Source organism: Podarcis muralis, chromosome 8 (genome assembly GCF_964188315.1).
Source record: "Podarcis muralis chromosome 8, rPodMur119.hap1.1, whole genome shotgun sequence".
Classification (NCBI taxonomy): Eukaryota; Metazoa; Chordata; class Lepidosauria; order Squamata; family Lacertidae; genus Podarcis; species Podarcis muralis.
Window position 1 is genome coordinate 25,418,400 of NC_135662.1, and position 22,843 is coordinate 25,441,242.

General features: G+C 43.5%; 1 protein-coding gene across 1 annotated transcript; it reads right to left on the bottom strand.

Moving 5' to 3' along the window:
- On the bottom strand, window positions 1-22,434 carry DPY19L4 (dpy-19 like 4). Its single transcript, XM_077932845.1, has 18 exons — window positions 22,327-22,434; window positions 20,449-20,573; window positions 19,507-19,597; window positions 17,882-18,003; window positions 17,180-17,325; window positions 15,667-15,790; window positions 14,659-14,793; window positions 14,298-14,429; window positions 12,955-13,053; window positions 12,529-12,602; window positions 11,028-11,186; window positions 8,652-8,771; window positions 7,982-8,102; window positions 7,328-7,384; window positions 6,632-6,714; window positions 5,846-5,978; window positions 5,258-5,416; window positions 1-3,214 (listed from the first exon to the last, which is right to left on the bottom strand). The coding sequence occupies exons 2-18, from the start codon at window positions 20,509-20,511 to the stop codon at window positions 3,050-3,052; spliced, it is 1,983 nt and encodes a 660-aa protein (XP_077788971.1). The 5' UTR covers window positions 20,512-20,573; window positions 22,327-22,434; the 3' UTR covers window positions 1-3,049.
- Window positions 22,435-22,843: the final 409 nt, after the last annotated feature.

Here is a 22,843-nt window from a genome sequence, read left to right on the forward strand (position 1 = left end):
CAGAGGTTAGAGTTTGTTTCTTTAATAAAAAAAAGATTTACAAGGCACATGTTCCAACTGGACTGCAACATCGACAGCAAGAGGTTTGAATGCTTTTTTTTTTTTTTAAGGACTAGTTATTTCTCCATTCATTAGAACCATAACAGGTTATGCCCGAAAAACCTTAATTAGAGTGATGCTTACAAGCTTTCCAAATACCGCCTTCAAAGTCCTCAGGGAATGTTAGGAAAATGCTGCATTTTGCAAAACTAATAAAAATAACAAGACCTCATCTACCTCCCACTTCTGGCTATTCAACAGCTAGTCCAATAACCAACATTAGATTTGCAGTTTTAATTTTTTTGCTACTTTTTTCTCTATGGGGGAAAAAACACTATCACGGTTTGTGAAGTTTTTATCTAACCAGAGGCCATGAGAGCCACCACCTCCTCCTTCCACAGCTGCAAATCTGATTTCAAAAGGTCCCACAACTCACAGAGAAAGCTTACAAAACAGAGCAATCCTACTGCACATTTGCAATAGGGAGAATAGCAGCTGTCCTCATCCATTGTCCCAAGATTTTGCCATGGACAGGGCAAGGGTAGCTTTTTTCTTCTACCTTCCCATTGGCTACTGTGGGGAGGAATACGTGCTTGTTCCCACCATGTCCTGTTTCCCTCTTCTCTACAGGCATGCAGGGGACTTCCAGGTGGAATACCTCCATCTCTATTAGCAGAGCGGCACTTTCCACCCCTTGTTGCTGTAATAAGTTTCTGGAACTTAAGAGCTATCGGATTTCATTTCTCTTCAAGCATGAGGAGTGGGATATGGGTAAGCAACATCACTACTTAAAAATCAGGGGTAAGGGCTTATGCGCTCAGAACATATAAAACAAAATTTCAGGCTGGAAAACAAGCTCATCTTCAACTGTGTGGACAAGCTTGAAGTTACTCAGCACTGGAGTAAATATTCAAAAGGAGCCCATTTCAGAAGCGGAGATATAACTGCATTTTGAGCAAGACTGTTAGGGCTGAAGTAATTCAGCCAGCGCAGAAGTGCAATAGTTAGGAGTGGAATTCATGAACATTAGAGACTACCATAGAGGTTGCTGGTTTACCTCCATTAATGATATTATATTAGAGCTGGCCAGACATATTGACGTTACTGCATGACCTGCATCTATTTCCATGGAAGCCTCATAGAATTCAAAGGTGATTACACCACGGCAGTGCCTGGTGAAGGGAGGTGGAGTATTTGATGCCGGAAACATGTCAAAATGTGCAGCCCTTCAATCAGTACAAAAAAGTATTGAAACGTAAATTCCCTTGCAGTAAATTCAAGGTAAGTGCATCTGATGCAATTTATTGCAGCATCAGAATTTTTTTTCAATGCAGAGGCATAATTGCATTTGTAAAGGAACACAGAGAATGACTGCGGCAAACAAAACCTCACGGATACAGACATTGTCGAAGTGAATGCATCTCAAGGCTAATGTCATAAGGCATTTTACATCCAATCATTCAGCAGTACAATATATACCCTCTCAGAAATCATAACACCAATATGATTTTAAGTTCTATGAGCTGGAGTTCTTCATAATGAATTCTTCTTCAAAATATTACTACCAAGTTGTTTGACCTGCATAAAATAGGCAGCAATGACTACCACACATAACGTGTGTAATAAAATATACACATACTAAATCTGCTTTGCCTGGTTGTTCTCATGTTTGTGTACCTTGAATGAAAATGCCAGCATCTGGAATTTCAGTTCTAGTCAGTGGGTAGAAGGCTTTCCGTGAAGCACAGAAGGAATGCTCTCACAGCTTACACTTTAAAAAAACAAAACTCTTCAGGATTGTTGTTTTTGAAAGACCATAAATATCAAACTCAGAGGGATGGGGGGGGGGGGGGGGGACACACACACACAGAAAAGTAAAGAAAATTACCAAGAACAACAGCATAAATACATGGAGAGAAATTGCTAAGGTCCCATAACAATATTTAAATGTTTAAAAACAACTTGACCCAAAATACAATCTGCTGTTACCAGCCTGGTCTTCAGTGTGTGGTTTTTAAAATCCAATTCGAGAAATAACTTTTAACAAGGCTATAAAACCAGATCAAAGTGATTAACCCCATCCATCATATTTAAGCGGATGCACAGTTCTGCAAAGTGGCTGAAATCTGCAAAATGGTTAAGTCAAACCTCTCCAAGCCCTTTCCTGTTTAGGGACTAAATTGTATATTTGAAACAATTAGAAGGTCTCCATCATAATATTGGATGTATATTCCTAAAACACATCTACACATTTCAAAGAAAATTGTACATATTAAGAGTAAACTCTTATTTGGGACACTGATTTCTTTTTTAAAGACATGTAGTCCACTGTGTGCTACCTTCTTAGGATATAGTCTTTCACCAAACGTAGGGTAAAATTGTGCTCCATTGAAGATCAATGACAGATCTGCCAGAAAGCAGATCATAGCTAGCAACCATGATTAACAAGAATCAATCTCAGCCAAGCAATACCCTGTATACAACTCATACCCCACCCAACCCGAATAATTTCCAGCAATCTCCAAACCCTCCTGCTCCACTTCCATTCATTAAAAAAATATGGTGGGAACCTGCAGCTCCAAAAAGGACTGAATATCCTCCCACAACCCCAGATAAATATGCATAGCTTCAGGATCATGCCCAGAAGGTTTACACATTCCTTTTTTTATATTTAACCAAGTAAATAAAACTACTTAAAGGCAGCAGTTGCTATAAACAATAAAAAATAAAATCAATGCACATTAAAATAAGGTTAAAACTGGAAAAGCTGGGAAGAGGTATTTTAAAATATGGAAGACAGTCCATATTCTACTCGCATGGCCTTGCAGCATCTCTCTCTTTTGCTGTTCTGTAGTCTGTCCGCAGTATTCCAGTCAGGTACCGTTTTGCATGTTCTCAAGGATGTGTGTGTGTGTTTATACTGTATATGGGATATAAAAAAGTACGTTCGTAAATGACCTCTTCCCATTTAGGAATTCTGCCAACTCAAGTCAGTCTTCAAAATGGTATCTCAGGACTGGAAGGATATCACAGTGTTGATTTTGTATACGTAATAGGACCTGTTCCAGTATACTCGAGTGAAGTAGTTCACGTACGGAGAATAGTTCATTTTGATCTCCTGGCAAAACCGTCCATATTTAGAGTAGCCATAGCTGTCGTTGTCTTCATAATACACCTGGGGAGAAACAAGGAAAATGTGTATTTTAACTCAATGCACACAAAGGACTGACATTAACTGATTTTTAATTTCACGATCTGAGAAACTGTACTGTGAACGAACCTAGTCTAGCTGTGCTGGAGAAAGAGAGAGGGGAACATTTCATTTGTAGAGCAACAATTCTTTCTAAAAGTATGTTGTAGAATGTAGGAGCCACTCGTTAACAGCACGGAATCTATTATCCCATATGAGAAAATTCAATGCAAGCTACCTGTGTCATGTATGACCTAGTTCCTGCATTGTAGGGAGACTGGACTAGATGACCCTTCCAACTCAATTATTCTATGATGAATAATATTCAAATAATCATATTCTGCCTGAAGTGATTATTAGCACTGAATGAAGTTACCCAGTCCTGCAGTAGCAACAAGTGAAATATATATTTTATCATTAATCTGGATAAGGAAGAAATGAACATTAAAAAAAACCTCAGACTCAGTCTAACATATAAAAAAAAGATTTGAGTTCATTGGCATGAGATTGGATCCATCTGTGTGGCTTTGGAGACATAATCGGTATCTAATTGATAAAGCATGAAAGACAGAAAAAAAGATGTCCAAAACAGAAATAGAAGTTTGTGCACACCAATTCCTCACAAATTATTGAGTGACACTGAACCACAATGACCCAGTCAAGGTGGTGCTTGACCACTGCCTTTGAGGCCCTTGTACTCAGTGAATGCTGTTGTGATGGTCAAATAGCTACTCCATACCTACAGAAAAAGAGTCATGACAGATCAGACCAAAGATCCATCAGACTTCTGGAAAGCCTATAAGTAGGACATGAAGCCAATAGCTCTGCTTTGTTGAACTAGCCAATCCCTGTGGCTATTAGATGTTGATAAACCCATCTTCCCTGAATTTGTCTAATTCCCTTCTAAAGCAACCTACACCAGTGGCTAGCAGCACATTTTTTGGCAGGAAACTCTAGGTGTATAAACATGGTTTGAGGGTGTAATGAGTGAAGTCAAAAAGAAATGAAATACATAAAAGTACAGGTTGTTATAATTACATTCTTAACAGTGGCCATTAAAAGAAAAGTAGTTGTGTTGAAGATAACAGACACTCTGGCATGGGTAATCCAATTAACCCGCAAAGTGTGACATAAATCCATTGTGCCAATTTAGTCCCCAAGTAATAGCACTGAATGAATTTTAACTCTGCAATTTCACATTGCAGTCTCCCTCTGACGTTTCATTTTCCTAACACTTAACGCGTCTGATGAAGTGCACAGCAGTTCATGAAATCTTTTCCATTATGAACTGGTTAGTCTTTAGCTCGTGTTTTTGCTGCAAGAGACTAACAGAGTTACCCCTATGGAAATTAGGCACTTGTGTAAGTGAAGAAACAGGCTGAAATCCTATAGACACATTTGTAAGTGAGTAGTACTCAATACAGTGGGACTTCCTTCTAACAAGCAAGCAAAAGCTGTCAGCAAACTTTTTCAGCAGCGGGCCGGTCCACTGTCCCTCAGACCTTGTGGGGGGCTGGACTATATTTGGGAGGAGGTGATGAACAAATTCCTATGCCCCACAAATAACCCAGAGATGCATTTTAAATACAGTGGTACCTTGGGTTACATACGCTTCAGGTTACAGACTCCGCTAACCCTGAAATATTACCTTGGGTTAAGAACTTTGCTACAGGATGAGAACAGAAATCGTGCTCTGGCGGCGCAGCAGCAGCGGGAGGCCCCATTAGCTAAAGTGGTGCTTCAGGTTAAGAACAGTTTCAGGTTAAGAATGGACCTCCTGAACGAATTAAGTACTTAACCCGGCGTACCAGTGTAAAAGGACATATTCTACTTATGTAAAAACATGCTGATTTCCGGACCATCCATGGGCCAAATTTAGAAAGCAATTGGGACGGATCTAGCCCCCAGGCCTTAGTTTGCCTACCCATGGCTTAAACTGAATGTAGTATAAAGCCCTCCAGGAAACTTTATACCTTCTAAAAGGAAACTTGCAAAAGAATTTTGACAGAAGCTCAAGGTGCTACTTACATGGCCGTTGGCAATATCCAGTAAGTCTTTGACCCGGCATCCCCTCACAGGCCCCACCTCATTGCAAATGGAATCCTCTATAACCAAATAGGTGGCTTTGTATGACGTGAGTATCTTATAAATATCTTCAGCTGATCTTTTGGAATAGATCTGAAAAATCTGCAGGATTCAAATGTGCAATCGAAATTTAATAACCTTATTCATTAATTATTTGGAGGAGTGATACAATTCTAATGCAAGAATTTTAAACAAGACTTTTCATCGTGTCAAACAAAAGCAGTCACCCTCAAGTTTTACTCCTGAATCCTACACAGACTTACGCCAGACCCCATTGCATTAAATGGTTTTTATTTCCACTTGGAAGAATCATCAGCAACAATAACAATACAGTGTGGTGTTTAAATTTCTGTTGATTTCAGTGAACTTAACTTTCTAAGCTTGCATTCAAAATACATGAGCAAGTTTCAGCTTCCATTTCCTGCCCGTGGAATGGGAACAACAGCAACATTATCCCCGGCTAAAGATTTCGAAGTACACTACAAAACGTGAGAAGCCCTTTAAAAATGATACAAAGCAAAGATGACTCACATTCTCATTCCTCTTTTGCAGGTCCTCCTCATTATACAGGGGCAGATTGGTCACCATCCAGCCAGTGCACAACTTGACCGTGCCCATCAGCTGCGGACTGCCGGCAAACACAGCAGCGATAGGAGCCTGTCTTCTGCGGGGGGGGGGGGGGGGGAGAAACCATGTCCTCACTTAAGTAATTCTATAAAGTTATATAGTACAGCCTGAAAATGCTCTTGGGACCTGGCTGTGCTTCCACATAGCGGCCAGGCCAGGGGTGCTCTTGCACAGCTTAAGACTGCAGTGCTCACGGCGCCTGTTCCTAGAGAGGGTGTATTGGGCCACAGTCACCACCCTTTAGTTCCATGAGGATTGGAGTATGATGTGTGGCTGCCTCTGAAAAGTATTTGGAAACTTCAGCTGGTGCAAAATGCAGCAGTGAAGGCAAGGCCAGTCTAAGACATCTAGCTGTCTGAGGCAAAAGATAGATGGTGCTTCAACACATCACACCACTCCAGGCTGCGCAATAGAGGAATCGACAAGAACGGGGTCCTGCACAGCTGTAATGCTGCCAATAGCAAAACATGCAATCTAGATGGGTTAAAACACACACATTCAATTCACCAAGGTTTCTTCAACCGGGCAACAGTCCCGAGTGCTAACCCAAAAAGGTGAGTGGCAAGGCCACATGGAGCTTGGCTAGAGGCATGTGTGAGATAAACAACTGCACTGACTGCAGCTTAGGTTACAAAAAATATCCTGCGCTAAGAAGGAACACCAAAAAGTACGCAAAATGGGATGGCTTACTTGATCCAGGTCATGAGTCCAACTGTGTCAGGGTCATAAAACTCCTGCAGTTCTGAAAGTTCTGCCATTATCCTAGGAAAAAACTAAAAGGAAGCACCAAGGCTATGAACTGTGGGAAAACAAATTACAGAACTTTAAATAATGCAGGGGATCAGACTAAAAACCATCTTTCTAGCTTTACTATCAAATCGCAGCAGCATCAATGCTCAAGAGCCCTTTGCTACACTATTAGGCTAGCTTCCATCAGAGTGGACAGAATCCATTTTATTCTTCATAATGCATTAGTAAAAGAAAAAAGGAATCCTTTTGACTCAAATACTCCCAACAAAATTATCCACAATTTATTAATAAAAATTTTTGTTAATATAAAGTGTTCGTTTTCCTCATCACCGGGCTAGATTCATTTTTATTTCTATTTATTTACTTTAGCAAACCAACCAGGCCTGCATTTGAGACTCACAGTGCTACCTAGTGGCCATACACTTTTGCTGCTGCCATTTTAGCTGTGGATTTCTGGCCAAGGAGATATGTCGGAAAAGCCTCTCTCAAAATACAGCAATATATGGAGAATTTGGAGAACTGCACAAGCATGAAAATGAACTACCTGCTCACCCTTGTCGAGTCCCCTTCAACCAATACTCCAACTGGATAATGCTGACTGCTGTTAGTAATAATGGGAGTGTCATATTATCTTACCTCTTTCCACAAGCTGAAGCCAATGATAGCTGGGACTGCCATACTCAGGATAAGAGCCTGAAATATCAATCAGACACACCATAAAAGATTATGATTTGCTCTTTTAAGTCCTCAACCACGCAAGCGCAGATACCTTCTTATCACTACAGTTCACTCGTTGCGACTGCAGTAATATACACACATTTGAATGGAGGGAAGTCCCCTTGGATTCAATGGGACTTACCTTGAGTAGGCGTGTACAGGATTGCACTGAAGAGTTCTAAATACTACAGTGGTACCTCGGTCTACGAACAGCCCTGTTAACAAACTATTCGGTGAGCGCGCCTCGGTTTAAGAATGCTTTGGTGTAAGAACGGACTTCCAGATTGAATTAAGTTCGTAAACCGAGGTACCACTGTACTGTCGGTTAATTAGCTTAACAAAGCAATCCTATACTTACATTATGACAGGACCAGAGATAATTGTGATGGAACAGGCACTGTATCCAGTGCGCAGGGTTCCTGATCGTTGGGGATGACTGAAAGCAGATTCAGCTGCACATGCTTATCATTCCCCTTCAGGTTTTCTCCCCCATGCAGTGGGGGAAAGTTGCGGGTGGAGCTGGCATGCACACAGCTCCTCCATGGATACAATTACCTAGAACTAGGAACTCACCAGCAAAATAGGGTGCACAGCCTTCAGTCGGAGCCACTTGAATAGAGTCATCCAGAGCTCCGGAGAGCATACGCCAAATGCAGCAATCATGCAAACATAGGGAGTCCACACGTACTTCATTCTAGAAAACCACCACACAAATCCATAAAGAGATGAGTTCCTACATATATTGTTCAAGGGAGATTGCAACAGCATCGAATCCCACTACCATCTCCGAGTGCCTTCGCGAAAAGCTGGTGTCAAGAAGACACCATCGAAGACTACAAAGAAACCTACAGCAATTTCTCTGCGTCCTCCAACAAACTACTTCTGTGTGGGCTTTCTTTAGACTTTCTTTAGACTCAAACCCATTTCTAAGCCTGTTTGAGGCATCCAAAATAGGCATTTGAAGCTGCTTTCATAGAACAGCACTTCCAGAGGGTGCAGGAGTACATAATGGTCCTCGCAGACCCATAAGAAGCTGTCCGAGGGGTCTTCTTGCCTCTATTTCCTAAGGTGCAGATAGCCCTATTCTGCAGTTAAAATCTGATTCTGCAACTGAAGCCCATTTTGATCCAAGCACATATATTTGTCTGAAAGAGTTCCTCCATCCACATCCAGAAAGAAACGAAAGCAAGTTAAGAGAAATTCCTTGCCACTTCCAGGGAAAACCAAACCTAGACAAACTCACCCTTCCATCATCATTGCAAGCAATCCCAGCGAAAGTGTGTGAAGTACATGGTACACCACCTCTGGCCTTTCTCCAATCCTCCTGCCCTCAAGCTTCGCTGTGTCATTGACTGGTTCACCACTGCAGCTTGTGGAAGACAAAGAAAAACTATAGAGTCCATTGACAACTAAGCAGTCCACATCAAGCCCCAAGATGGGGCTCTTCCTTATGCTCATCTGTCAGAAGTAAGCTTGCATTAAATCACACCATGCAAGTTGAAGTTAACTTTTTTTTTTAGCAAGAACACGATCTGCAAAGATTTGGCAGAGCATCAGACCTAATGAGCACAGCAGCCCACAACTGTTAAGTCTTGCCCCATGGATCAGATGCCGAGACTGAAAGTCCCTCCTCTCCAGGGTTTTCCCCAAGCAATCAATCAGACACTGTGCCTGCATGAAGCCAACTTCTCCTCTGCCCTTTTCATACTTCTTCTGGTTCTGGGAGACTCGGGGGAGGGAGCTTATCACAGCAGGAGGGGGAGACACCTGTGACTCTTCACCAGCCAGTCAGGCTGTCAGAAAAGCCCCTCCATCTTTCGTCCGACGTAAGCGGAACCAGGCACAGTGCTTGCAGTAATTAACTTTTCTGCTCAGTAACCAAGGAGTCAGCATACAGCACACTCATCAGATAAGCACGTCAGCTGCAGAAGCTAAAGTTCTGTCCTCTCTCCCCCTTATTTATACCTCCCTCCTCCTTACATTTTTTCGCTGCGACTCAACTTTTCTTAATTGTTGTAGCCTTTTCTCAACCCTTAATTCCTGCACTGAGAGTTGGGGAAGGGTAGGAGCTGAACCAGGACTGTATTGCAGAGAAGACACAGTCCCTGCTCCTTCTCTATCCATGTCTGTGGCTACCTCAAGCCTCTCCCCTTCACTCTCATTCTCTGCTGCTGATTTCTCCCTGTCTCACAAGTCTGAAACCTGGTTCAAAGTCCCCTTCCACCTCAGGGGCCTCCTGGTCTACTGGCTTATACCACTCTTCCTCGTCCAGCCAATCCCTGACCCAGCCTGACTCATCTTTGCCTCTTGGCAAAGCTTCTGCCTCTCATTCTGGACTTCTCTCTGCCACAGACTCTCCCTGCTCACTAAGCCCTGTTACCTCTTCAGCTTCTGACACCTTCTCTTCTCAGTCTCCTCTTTCTTCTCTGACCGCTCATTGTTGCCCCACCACCCCTCTCTGGGCTCGGAGACTTCTTTCCCTTGGGGGTTCCCCAGGTGGTTCCTCCCACCATTCTTCCAACCAGTCCATGATATCAACTTAGAGCCTTACAATAACCCAAGAACAGACCTCTTAAGTTCCCCCTCCCCACCACCAACCCTTTTTGCAGCAGTATCTGTATTCAGCACAGCCACTGCTTGCCCAAAACCAGCTACAATTAAAACATTAAACATATCCAATCTGACAAATTCAATCTTTTTCAGCTCAGTCTTTGAGCAGATTCACACAGCCTCCAATTCTGAAGCACTCTAGGCATGATGGTGTGGCAGTGAACTAATGTCACCACCGTAATATCACCATCCTTAGCCAACCTGATGTCCTCCAGCACATGCCGGCTGGGGCTGATGGGAGTTGTAGTCAAAAACGTCAGAGGGCACCAGGGTTACCTAAGGGTGGTATATATTCTATGTCGTGTGCAGCACCTAGTAAAGGTAAAGGTACCCCTGCCCGTACGGGCCAGTCTTGACAGACTCTAGGGTTGTGCGCTCATCTCACTCTAGAGGCCGGGAGCCAGCGCTGTCCGCAGACACTTCCGGGTCACGTGGCCAGCGTGACGAAGCTACTCTGGCGAGCCAGAGCCGCACACGGAAACGCCATTTACCTTCCCACTAGTAGTAAGCGGTCCCTATTTATCTACTTCCACCCGGGGGTGCTTTCGAACTGCTAGGTTGGCAGGCGCTGGGACCGAGCAGCGGGAGCACATGCGGGGATTCAAACCGCCGACCATGCGATTGGCAAGTCCTAGGCGCTGAGGTTTTACCCACAGCGCCACCCGCGTCCCTGTGCAGCACATACTTGCCTACAATCACACCTCTACATGCAACAGCTCAGGATTTATACCACTATTCTGCATAATTTTTTCACATGTAAATACAGAATGCATTTCTGTATGCAAAATTCAAATGCAAACAGATAGGCATGCATCATATATTATGTTACATGCAAAGGAAGGGGAAGTTATATGTACTACCTCAAAAAGAGTGTTTTCCAGCTTGGAAGTTCTTGTTCTGCAGCTGGTGTTTGCTGTTGAAGGTACCTCCATTACATGCAGCAACTAACACATAAGGTCATAAACAAGCTACGGACCATGCGGTTGAGAACAGAGAGAAGTTACCTTACCTAATTCTCCTGAAGGTGGCCTGGCCAACAGACACGAGGCAAATGATTAGCACTAAAAGGTAGAAAGGCAATAGTGAGGACTGAGTGAGTCGCAGAAAGAAGTCTTGGGATGGTGCCTGAAGGGACTCTTGACAAAGCAGCCAGTTGATTGTGAAGTTCCTAAAAATTGCAAAAAAAGGGTGGGGAGGGCAGTCATGAGCTTAGCCAGTCAGTATAAGCCCTATCAATTGCATTTTCTAATATCACCAAGTTGCTGGATCAGACCAAAGACTTGTCTGCTCCAGCACTTTGCTCCCACAGTGGCCAATCAGATGTCTATGGGAAGCCCAGAAGCAAGGGCAGTGCTGCTTTCTAGGCAGAATGGCTCCGCTGGTGCTTTTGCACCACGCCAATCTTCTCTGGTGCTCTTGCCACTGTGCCTGCCTCCCCTTCTCCCTCCCAGTTAAGTGGCAGCAACCCTGTTGCTGGGAAGCTAGGACTGCAGCTCCACCCTACTGGGTGACTTGCTTCTCCCCACAAGCAGGACATGAGCTCAATTGCACTTTTCTGCCCGTGACCCTCAGCAACAGGTATGTAGAGCCATACTGCCTCTGATTCTAGAGGTGACAGACAGCAGCTACGTTGGCCTTATCCTCCATATGATCTTCTAAACCCGTTAAAACTGTTCACCAAATTGCTGGCGTTCACCAAATCCTGTGGTAGTGAACTCCATTGCTTAGTGTGTTGTGTGAAAAAGCACTTCCTTCTGTTTGGAACAGCTATCATTCAACTCCATTGGATTACCCCAGCTTCTACTATCATGAGAGGAAGAAAAAACTCTGTCTAATTTCTCCAAGTGTCATGCAGAATTTACGCACCTCTATCGTGTCCCCGTTCCCTTCCCTTGCTTTTTTTTTTTTAAGCTACAGAACTCCAAATGCTATAACCTTTCCAGTTGCTCCAGCCCATTTTGACTGCCTTTCTTCTGCACTTTTTAAAGCTCGACAATATCCCTTTAGAAGTGCAGCAACCAGAAAAGTATACAGTTTTCCAAATGTGGTCGCATTACAGTATCAGCAGCTTTATTTTCAAATGATTCCCAACACTGAATTTGTCTTTCAATATTGGATGTGTTTTAATGTTATCGTTCTTTTTTTTTTTTTTGCTGTATTGTTGTATTGGATTTTATGTATTGTAATGTATGTCTTGTTAAATTTTTTGTTGTTTTTCTTTTTCTTTTTTTTGTAATCTTTAAACTTCTAATAAATATCATTTAAAAAAAACACACTGAATTTGTCTTTCACAACAGCTGCACATTGGCTGGCATTTTCATCAACTAAGATACTGAAAATCCAGTAATAACAAGTACTCCCCCCATCTCAGTGTGTAAAGCTCTGCTAGTGAACCTGGACAGCTGCCACTGGGTTAGAGCTGATAAGATTCTCAAACAGACGCCAAGCTCTCCTCCAGTGATCGTAATGTACAACTCCTTGCATTTTACAAAATATCACTTCAGACTTACTTAGTAATGTTTAAACCCAATTTTACTTCAAGCACTTTCATTAAATGTTCATTTTCTTTATGGGGAATAAAAGTCTGCAAAACAAACAGAAAAGAAATTGTGTGTTAGCACCACACTTTTTGACAGATCGTTGCTGCATCTGACAAACATTTGCCAGCACAAGAGATAAACAATCTTTCAGTTAGCAGCATCACATTTTCTACTGGAAGATTTTTTTAAAAACAAAAAAACTTAGCCATGTTGACAGTTTCAAAAGATGGGTTAATTCTTTACCAGTTATCTTTTTCCACTAGAAAAAGAAAAGGCACAGCAGGAAGAGGCATTTTGAGATTATTATTATTCCCCTAGGCAACTAACATCCAAAAACAAACAAATGCTTTCATTATCCTGTACGATTAATTTAAAAAAATTAAAATAAAATCTTACCTTCACTACAAAATTCAAAGTCACTGTTATTGTGAATACCAAATAAAAGTAAATGACTTTCAGCATCCTTGAAAGAAGTGTCCCCTTTTTTGTATTCATCTAAAAAACAGACAAGAAAGTATTTACAGAAGAAGAAGAGTTTGGATTTAATATCCCGCTTTATCACTACCCTAAGGAATCTCAAAGCGGCTAACAATCTCCTTTTCCTTCCTTCCCCACAACAAACACTCTGTGAGGTGAGTGAGGCTGAGAGAAGGCGACTAGCCCAAGGTCACCCAGCAGCTGCATGTGGAGGAGCGGAGACGTGAACCCGGTTCACCGGATTACGAGTCTACTGCTCTTAACCACTACACCACACTGGCTCTTATAGAGGAGGGAGACAGGGAACATCAGGCCTGTGGGTCAAATGGAGCCCTCCAAGCCTCTCAGAACCCACTCAGGCCACGTCCACCCCCTACTTCCTAAACCATGGCCCTTGCCTGCCCTTCTCCACTCTCTCCTCAAGCGCTTCTGCCTAACTGGAACGTGTCCCTGACCTCGCTTGCCTGCACAGAGAGATGTGTCGTGTTACAGAACACTCTGCCCTTTTCATGGCTGGGATGCATCCTACTTAGGTTGCTCCGCCCACTTTTGCCTCAGACCCCCCCCCCCCACTTTGGGCCTTTCATGCCCCACATGCAGAGATGTCAGGAGTTAGAAGAAACAAGGGTTGTTCAGTAGTGCCAGGCCTAATGACCACAGCAACTCTTCTGAATGTCCCCGCCTTCCCACGGCTGCCTAAGTCTCCTCCTTTCCCGGGTCTTTCCCAAGCCATCTGAGATTACGCCGGCATGCCTGCCTTTGCTCCTTTCACTTCATCCCTCTCCTGGTTCTGGGAGACCAAGGGGGAGGGGAGCTTGTCGCAGCCGGAGGTGGAAACATCCTGGCTTCTTCACCAGCCTGAAACACCTCCACCTCTTGGCCTCTATCCTCTCTTGCTTCTGATTCTGGACTTCTCTCTGCTATAAGCTCTTGCTGCTCACTAAATCCTGTTACCTCTTCAGCTTCTGACACCTCCTTCTCCCAGCCTGCTCCCTCTTCTCCCTCTGACCACTTATCCTCATCCCACCACCAATCCCTGGGCTCTGGGCTTTTTCCCCTTGGGGGTTCCCCAGCTGGTTCCTCCCACCATTCCACTGTATCCAGCCCGTCCATGACAAAGAGACCATGGAAGGTTGTCCATGGTGGAACACAGACCTCAGGCTGAAAAAGATTCACTACCTCTGCTAGAGAGAGAGAGAGAGAGAGAGAGAAACAGCAGTACAGGCAGAGGTAAAACCACCAAATGATTTCCCAGTTATTACCTGGAGGTATTTTGCCAGCAGCACCGCTGCGACAAGGCTGAGGAGCGGAGACACTAACAGAGCTGGATTCTCAAACTGTAACATGTATCCCAGAAAGAGAGAAAACAAGTAGACCTTATACACTTCATGTACCTGCGGAAGGGAAAAGCAAAAAGGTATTGACCCTCAAAGCAACAGGCGATCACGGCTGCAAGAAACAACCATCCTCTATATTTAAACTTTTTCTGCCAGCCTTTTATCTGTGCCTGTTAGCAGAATGAACAGTTCACGGGTTTAGAAGGCAGGCAAAAAGAGAGGGGAAGAGCAGCAAGCTAGCAATTAAACTGGTATTAAAATTGGTAAGTTTCAAGTGCCGAAATACCTTCTCTGTCTGCGTGAAACCCACGGTGTCCAACAAGAAGAGAGACACAGCCTGGACAAACAGCAGATAGTGACTGTACTCCCACATCATCATGAAAGTGTAGGTTGAAGCACTCACCAACAGGTAGCAAAACCTCTGGGGGAATTGAAAGGGAAGACATCTTAATCACCATGTACTTATTTTCATACAAAGCAAGATTTAGTACAGTGGTACCTTGGGTTAAGTACTTAATTCATTCCGGAGGTCTGTTCTTAACCTGAAACTGTTCTTAACCTGAGGTACCACTTTAGCTAATGGGGCCTCCCGCTTCCGCCACACAATTTCTGTTCTCATCCTGAGGTAAAGTTCTTAACCCGAGGTACTATATCTGGTTTAGCAGAGTCTGTAACCTGAAGCGTATGTAACCTGAGGTACCACTGTATCAGTAACTGGCATTCCATCTTAAAACATACAATCCTGCATAACTCATGAATGCATTTTTATTCTTAATATGATAGTAGCAAGAAGAAGAGGCCTTAACAGTACTGGAAAATGAATTTTTTTTTGGTCCATTACATTTTACCTTAGGCAAAACCATCTCATTTTTTAAAGCAGAGTTGGGGCACCCTTTCCAGCCAAAAGGCTGCATTTGCCTCTGGGCAATTTCCCATGGGCCACATGCCAGCGCTGGATTGGGCCAGGGGAGTGGGCGGAGCAATTCATGCAAATTTAAACCTTCGTATGGTATGAACGCTCCTCTCTTATCCTCCATCCACGGAAACAATAATGCATTATCTGGGTTTAAGGACACATGCCAGCCAGGCAAAAGTACTCAAGATGTGAAGGAATGCCAGTAGAAAGTGTGTTTACGGAGGGGGTGTGGCCTGGGGAGAGTTCAGAGGGCCAAACACAGAAGCCTGCAGGGCCAAATTCAGCCCCTGGCCCGAAATGGTTTATTGGATCAAGGTTCTCAAATCTGATCAGCCTATTTATACTATTATATTTTGAATGAAAACATCTTCATCTTACCTCAGCAGAAGGATTTATGTTGTTCTTTAAATAGCCAGTAAGAGCTGCTACTTGACAAGCAAAATATGGCAATGCCCAATTTTCTCTTGACGGGATAGAATAGTCTATTTTTGTGGTATCTGCCCTGGAAAACATACAGGGACGACCCATTAAAATATACAGGTTACTTTAGAACATAAATATAGGCTTGACAGAAACAACGTATCAGCAATAAAGCCTTAAGAGATCGGCAGTTTTGGAAGGGAAGTTCTAAAAAATCCCCTGTGGTCAATGTCAATGTCCCTGCAAATCTGGAGAGGTAGAACTGGTGTTCTTACGTACTGCTCCTTCTATCGTGATATGCATGATTTTTATTCACCCATTTCAAACGGAAATTCCCAGAGCGACTGGATGCATTTAATGCTATTTTACTCCTTTCTGATAAGAACACATCCATCTCTTCCAGGATGGCTCAATATTGTGCTGCTGCATGTAAAACTCTCCAGAGACTAATTTTAGCAAATTGATAATTTTGTTCTCTGTGCCGGGCATTTTATAGTACGACACTTATGGTTCTCTATTTTGTTTTTATTGTAAAGGTTCTCTATTTTGTTTTGTTTGGTATTCTTTTGTATATTCATTTGTATGACTTTTTTTCTGAATATTAGTCACTGACCATAATGAAGAGCCTTGGAGTTTTTAGCGATTAGAACTTTTGGGGGACTGATCATTAATAGCCTTGCTATTTAATCCTAGATGTCATTTTTCACCCTAACCCAACCTGGTGCCCTTTAGATTACAACACATATTGGGTCCAGGCAGCATGGGCAATAGGCCTGAATGGAGCTGCAGGCCAAAAGACCTGGTTGGGAAAGACTGCCTTCTACAAATAGAAAAATACTCTAATGAAAGCAAGGACAATGAGCTTTTACAATAACATTTCGATTACTAAATTTTAAACAGCAATACTGCAAAAGCAATGGTCTATGCAATGGGTTCTTTCCCTCTCAGATGTATATATTTGATTTTATAAACAGCACAATTATAGCCACAAATTGGAGTATAAACTACATATACAAGAATTAAATACCTTGCCCCGTCATGAAACGGCATGAAGAAAGTGACACGCTCCATCCGGAATCCATAAGCCTATAACCTCTCCACAGAGAATTTCATACAATGGGCTTCAAGACACTTTCCATACATTTAAAGCCCAACATGCAAATGTAACCAACAAAAACCACAGGACAACAAGTATGGTGTGTGTGCGCGTGCGTGTGTGAAAGGCCATAACCAATTCTTATTCACATGATCCATTTCCCGCTCTTATAATATTTCCAGTTACAGAATGAACCTCTCCTGGTAGTGTTATACATCAGCAACTAGAAACTTTCATAAAAGTTCCCTTTGGAAATAGTGTAGAAGGGAAAAGGAAAAGAAAGAATTAGGAATACAGTTGCTTGTTCAGTTGAAGGCAGGGAAAGAACAGCAAATTATGGGGTGGGGTGGGGTGGGTAGTAAAGATTTGCTTTACCTGTTAATAATGAACCAGACGACAGTCAGCATCCCTGCCAGCCAAGTCCCACTCATTAGCCAGCTGGTTACGAACAACGCAGTCACATAGATCCCCTGCAGTCCAAATACTATGCCAATGTAAAAATATACTGGCTCAATAACCTCCTGAAAATTAAAGACATAAATATTTTCAAACACGCAATACTAGCAGCTCAGTTACAACAATAAAGCACCGTTTGAAATTCACAAATGGAAAGAGAAGACCATGAAGCTGATGGGCTGGAAGATAATAACCGGGGGTGGGGAGTAGCAGCAGCACCTTACTGTTGCCGCAAAACACTAACCCCTTTATAGAGCAAAGGCAAAGGCTATTTGCATGGGTCACTGAGAACCCTCATAGCAATAAACTGCAGCCATGCAGCTTTCAGCTTTTCAAAATATAAGATATGGACTTCCTTACACTCCTCAAGCTACTCTTAGGGGTACTTCCATTAACTGAGACTCCACACCCAGGTCTCAACTAAGGGGCTGATTACACGCAGAGGGGGTTGCACTTTCTCTGGGCACACAGAGAACCCTCAGTGCACAGTGTAGCAGTCCTCCGACAGCTCACCACATATAATGCTCTGGAGGAAAAAAAGCTGCTTGCTTTTAGGGCAACACACTTCCCAACTACTTATCCCCCAGGACTGTAAAGAAACAAGAGGGGGACAAAGCATACTTCACTGCCAGATGCTTGGTATAAGAGGCTGGCGATCAATTCTGGATACAAGGTCATTTGCCGCACGACATTCATGGTCTTCAGCGAGAGAGTCCTGTTGTCGTGGGTTAATTGATTAACTCCTGAGAATGAGATTTGGGTGGGAGGAAGGGATGCCAGCATTATTTATGCAATTTCTCAAGATCAACAAAAGGAAGAGTTCTACCATGTTTGGTTTCTGCAACTTGAGGAAGAGTTCTACCATGTTTGGTTTCTGCAACTTGAGCCCTGTTCAGGAGTCATGCCTAAGAATGGAACATCTCCATGAGTTGAGGCCAGGCCAACTAGTCTCGCCCACCCAATGCCCTTGCATGCGCTGGCCCCATCCTTCCTGCATTGAGTAGGAAGGTCCAAAGGGTATTCGGCTGAGCAGGCTCTGAAGGCTCCTTGCAATTGGGACCACAGATGGCACAGTATTCCCAGTTATTGGGAGGCTTCTAAGCACGTTCAGCTGAATGCAGACCTTCCTGCTGAACAAGAGAGGATTGGAGGTGGATGGAATAGATGGAACACCATAGGCAGGACTGATGTGTGCCTGACAAATCCACTACTTGTGTTGCCATTCTCTAAATGCTTGAACAGGACTACTGTGGAGGCTACTTGCAAAGGCATAGGGCATCTCCATGGGGTGAAATATTGGAATAGCCTTTAGGATTTCAGGGATATTGTGCTTTGTGAAAAGCTGCTAGATGCCATCTGATAACATAACAAGCAAGGTTAGACAGATGTATTGGAGAGTATCTACACCCATTTGCTTGGGAGGCTAGTAACTCCCTTCCCGAACTAGTCCTGCTACAAAGCCTGCATTTGTCTGTTGATGAATTTGATAGGCAGCCTCTGGCTTTGCCACTGTGCAGTGAACACTGCAGCTCCTTGGACGAAACAGTGTGCAAGCTTCATTACGCCAGTCCTGAAATCTAGCTCTTTATTTACAATTCATTAGCAGCGCAGGCCCTGCTCTACTCTACAGCTAGCAGCGCAATCCAGGGAAAAGAGCTTTTGGTGGTGGAGTGAAGTTCTGTGGCTCACAGGAGAATCTCAGCTGTCTCCTGTAGGGGAACAGATCAGGTCCATAGTTCTCCTTTGCCTGACCACTGGGTTAGGGTTTCCAGACCACTAGGCCTAATAAGATTAGAAATACATTATCCCAGAGAACAAGGGATATAATACACAAGTGGAAGCTTTGATGAACCAACTTTGCATTGATAAGATGTGCAAACGGAGTTACATAAGCCTGTCCAACAGCTTTGTGTAAGAAGAAGAAGAGTTTGGATTTGATATCCCGCCTTTCACTCCCTTTAAGGAGTCTCAAAGCGGCTAACATTCTCCTTTCCCTTCCTCCCCCACAACAAACACTCTGTGAGGTGAGTGGGGCTGAGAGACTTCAAAGAAGTGTGACTAGCCCAAGGTCACCCAGCAGCTGCAAGTGGAGGAGCGGAGACGCGAACCCGGTTCACCAGATTACGAGACTACTGCTCTTAACCACTACACCACACTGGCTTTCTCTCCTCCATCCCAAGAAGCCACTCAGTACTATCTTTTCTGATTTTGTCTCACTTGCTATTTAGTAAATGTATGTGTCTTACCTCTTTTAAAGGAGGGAGCTCTTAATAAGTCTTTGTAAAATGAGTAGTAAATGGCACCATCACCCTGAAATGTGATTTCTCGTTCAAGCTCCTAGAAAACCAAAATAAGAAAATCATATTCTCATTTTATATTCATTTGCCTGGATGACACAACCATCCACCGAGAAAGGATACATCTTTAATAAATCACGGGGGAAGTTCGACTGGGGTGTCATTTCCATTCATTAATAATCCTAACAGCAATAATGGGTGATATTCAACTAAGTCATACTCACAGCAAACTGAGTGCAGACAACTCCAACAATTTCAATGGGTCTGCTCTATTGATGAATGTTGGAGATCACCCAATAATAGTTATAAGATTTATTGAGCTATTTGTCAATGAACTTCCACGAGTGGCTCACTACAAAATGTTAACAAGATTTAAAAGCCAACAGTAAAACACAGCAAAAGAACAAAAAACACCTCCTCCTTGCACAGAGGCTGTGAAAAATACTTCAATGGAAAAGACCTGGGGCAGCACAAAACTCCAGTTGCAGCTTCTGGCAATTGCAACAGCAGACTTGTTCACCACAATAATGGGAATTAATCTGGAGTATCTATGAGCTACAAAGAGCAGCTTTTATGTTCTTTCAGAATGACAGCCTAACTAGCTTGATACTGGTACTCCATCTGGCAGCAGCCCTTTTCCAGTAGAGAAAGGTGTCTGTACCCACCCGTCCTAGTAAGCAAGATGCTTTATCACACTTCAGGTTCAGACCAGCCCAATAAAGGGTGCAGAGAAGGGGGGAAAGGGAACATGGCCTGGAGGAAGTTCTGAGGGCCAGACAGAAAGGCTGAGAGGGCCACATTCAACCCAAGGGCTAGAGGCTCCTCTCTTCTGAATAAGGTAAAGATAGAGCGTTTTCTGTATTGTTTGTAATTATGATTCTATTTCCTTACCGGCCTGCCAGAGAACCAGAATTTGCGCTCATGGTATGTCGAAAGGTACATGGCATACATCATTCCACTTATGACTGCTGCAAGACAGCCAAAGAAAAGCTTTGCGAAACGTGGAATGAAGACATCTGTAAAAGAATGTTAGGAACGTCACATGAAGCCACCAGGAAGCTCTAGGTCTTGAGCACAAAGAACAAAGCTTTCAAGGCCAAACCAATGGTCCGCCTAATCCCATATTCTCATATCAGCCAGTTCCAGTGACCTGATCAAGAGTTTCCAACAAGACACAGAAGCTACAGGACGCTGTGTGGATAGAGCCATTATATACTTTAGTCATTATATAGTTCAATCTGGAATTTCCTGTTGCTGTTTTTCCTATCTAGCTTCCTGAGGAGTGTGTCCTAGTCTAAGCCTTCCAGTGCCATGACCTTCCCCTCTTTGGGGGATGAGGACTTGGAGGAAGAATTGAAGGAAGAACAGGGAACTGTTCACAGGGACGAGACACACTGGTTTCCTGTTCCCCAGAACCTCCAGCACAGAAGGAGTCCATTCTGCCAACACCTCTGTGGCCTGAGGAAGTCACGTCATCACCCTCCAACTCTGCAGACTCCAGTTTAGATGCTCCTGCAGAACCACCATTTCCACCTCTGTAAGCTGCTGAAATGGGCAGAAGAACTTTAACCAGGAAAGCTTCTCTCACTGAAGACAGAGCTTGCCACCCAGACTGAACTGGGGCATTATTTAAGGGGAAACTGCAGTTTAGGGAAAAGCATAAACTGAATCCATTTCTAGCTACTGTACATTTCTCATGTAGATGGCCCATCAGCAGTACGGCTGTAGGCAAAGGAAGCGATGCACGAACATGACTGTTTTTCGGAAGAGTAACTGTGAAACCAGCATGAAGCGCAGAGTCAACTGCTGAGACAGCCTAGCCTCTTGCTTGGCAGCTGTTCCACGGAGGCTAGTGGGCAGCCTGGGAGAGGAAGGGTAGATCACTCCATTCCTCATCCAACATCCCACTAGCTTTCCATACTAGCCACAGAGGGAGGGAACTCTCACCTACCACAGCCAGCACAGAAATTCAGCAGCCTGGCAGAGAAGAGACAAAATGGTCCACCCTTCCAGTAATTGACTGCAAGCCCAAAACTAGCAGTCAATTACTGGAAATCAAATATCATTTACTAGTTTAAGAGGTTAGATCATATGTGTTTTCCCTGCTGGTCTCAAAGAAGAGGGCTTCTCTCTTCCACAGCCAGCACAGAAATGCAGACTCCTAGTTTTGTAGTCGGCTAGTATTTTATTCTTTTACAGGCTAGAGAATCTTTTGCATGTTGATTTACAAGGCTGCACTATTACATAGTGTGCTGCAGCCACAAGTTCCCCCCCCTCAATGTAAAGATTTTCATGTGGTGCAACAAAAGAATTGCAAAGTGAATTTGCAACACAGAGAAAATCTTAACCCATATACAGTGGTGCCCCGCAAGACGAATGCCTCGCAAGACGAAAAACCCGCTAGACGAAAGGGTTTTCCGTTTTTGAGTTGCTTCGCAAGACGATTTTCCCTATGGGCTTGCTTTACAAGACGAAAACGTCTTGCGAGTCTTGTGATTTTTTCCCGCTCCTCCCCCCTTTTTCTAAGCCGCTAAGCCGCTAATAGCCTTTTAGCTGCTAAACCGCTAAGCCTTTAATAGCCGCTAAACCGCTAAGCCGCTAATAGTGCTAATCCGCTAATCCGCTAATCGGGTTGCTTCGCAAGACGAAAAAGACGCTAGACGAAGAGACTCGCAGAACGGATTATTTTCGTCTTGCGAGGCACCACTGTACATGATTTTACAATGAAAGAAGTAGAGCGCCACGTTAAAAAAAAAGGACACAACTTACGTCTTGGAGGTTTTTTTGACTTTTTCGTTTCCTCATTGTTTTCTTCAGGAGCTTTTCCTTCAGCTTCTGTACTGTTCGGCTTCTTTCTCTGCTTCAGATCTGCAGCTCCTGACAATAGAGCCAGAAGTTATTATTGGGCTGCAATCCTACAAATACACATTCTCTTATCTGGGAACAAATCCCATGGAACTCAGTGGGACTTCTTCCAAACAGGATTGTGTCTCATTAAGTTTTCTAATTAGGTGTGGTGCCCATATATTAGCATAATGCTGAGCAATGGCAAGCATCAGCCCAGGGTATTCAGAGGACAGCCTTCCTACATAAGCAACCAGCCCACCCACCATCATAGTCGGAGGCCCTGCTTTGCATCTTACTGACATCAACAGAAGGCTGGCTGGCATTTTAATAGTAATAATAAATTTTATTTATACCCCACCCTCCCCAGCCAGAGCTGGGCTTAGGGCGGCTAACACCAATAAAATCACAGTAAAAACCTAATAGGGGAAAAAGAGAGGGG

Excerpts from the sequence above, each read along its gene's own strand:
- DPY19L4 (XM_077932845.1), bottom strand. The coding sequence starts at position 20,511 with ATGATGTATGCCATGTACCTTTCGACATACCATGAGCGCAAATTCTGG. Across the intron at positions 6,715-7,327 it reads GCTTCAGCTTGTGGAAAGAG|TTTTTTCCTAGGATAATGGC; the intron begins GTAAGATAATAT and ends GCTTCCTTTTAG. Across the intron at positions 3,215-5,257 it reads TGGATATTGCCAACGGCCAT|GTGTATTATGAAGACAACGA; the intron begins GTAAGTAGCACC and ends GTTTCTCCCCAG.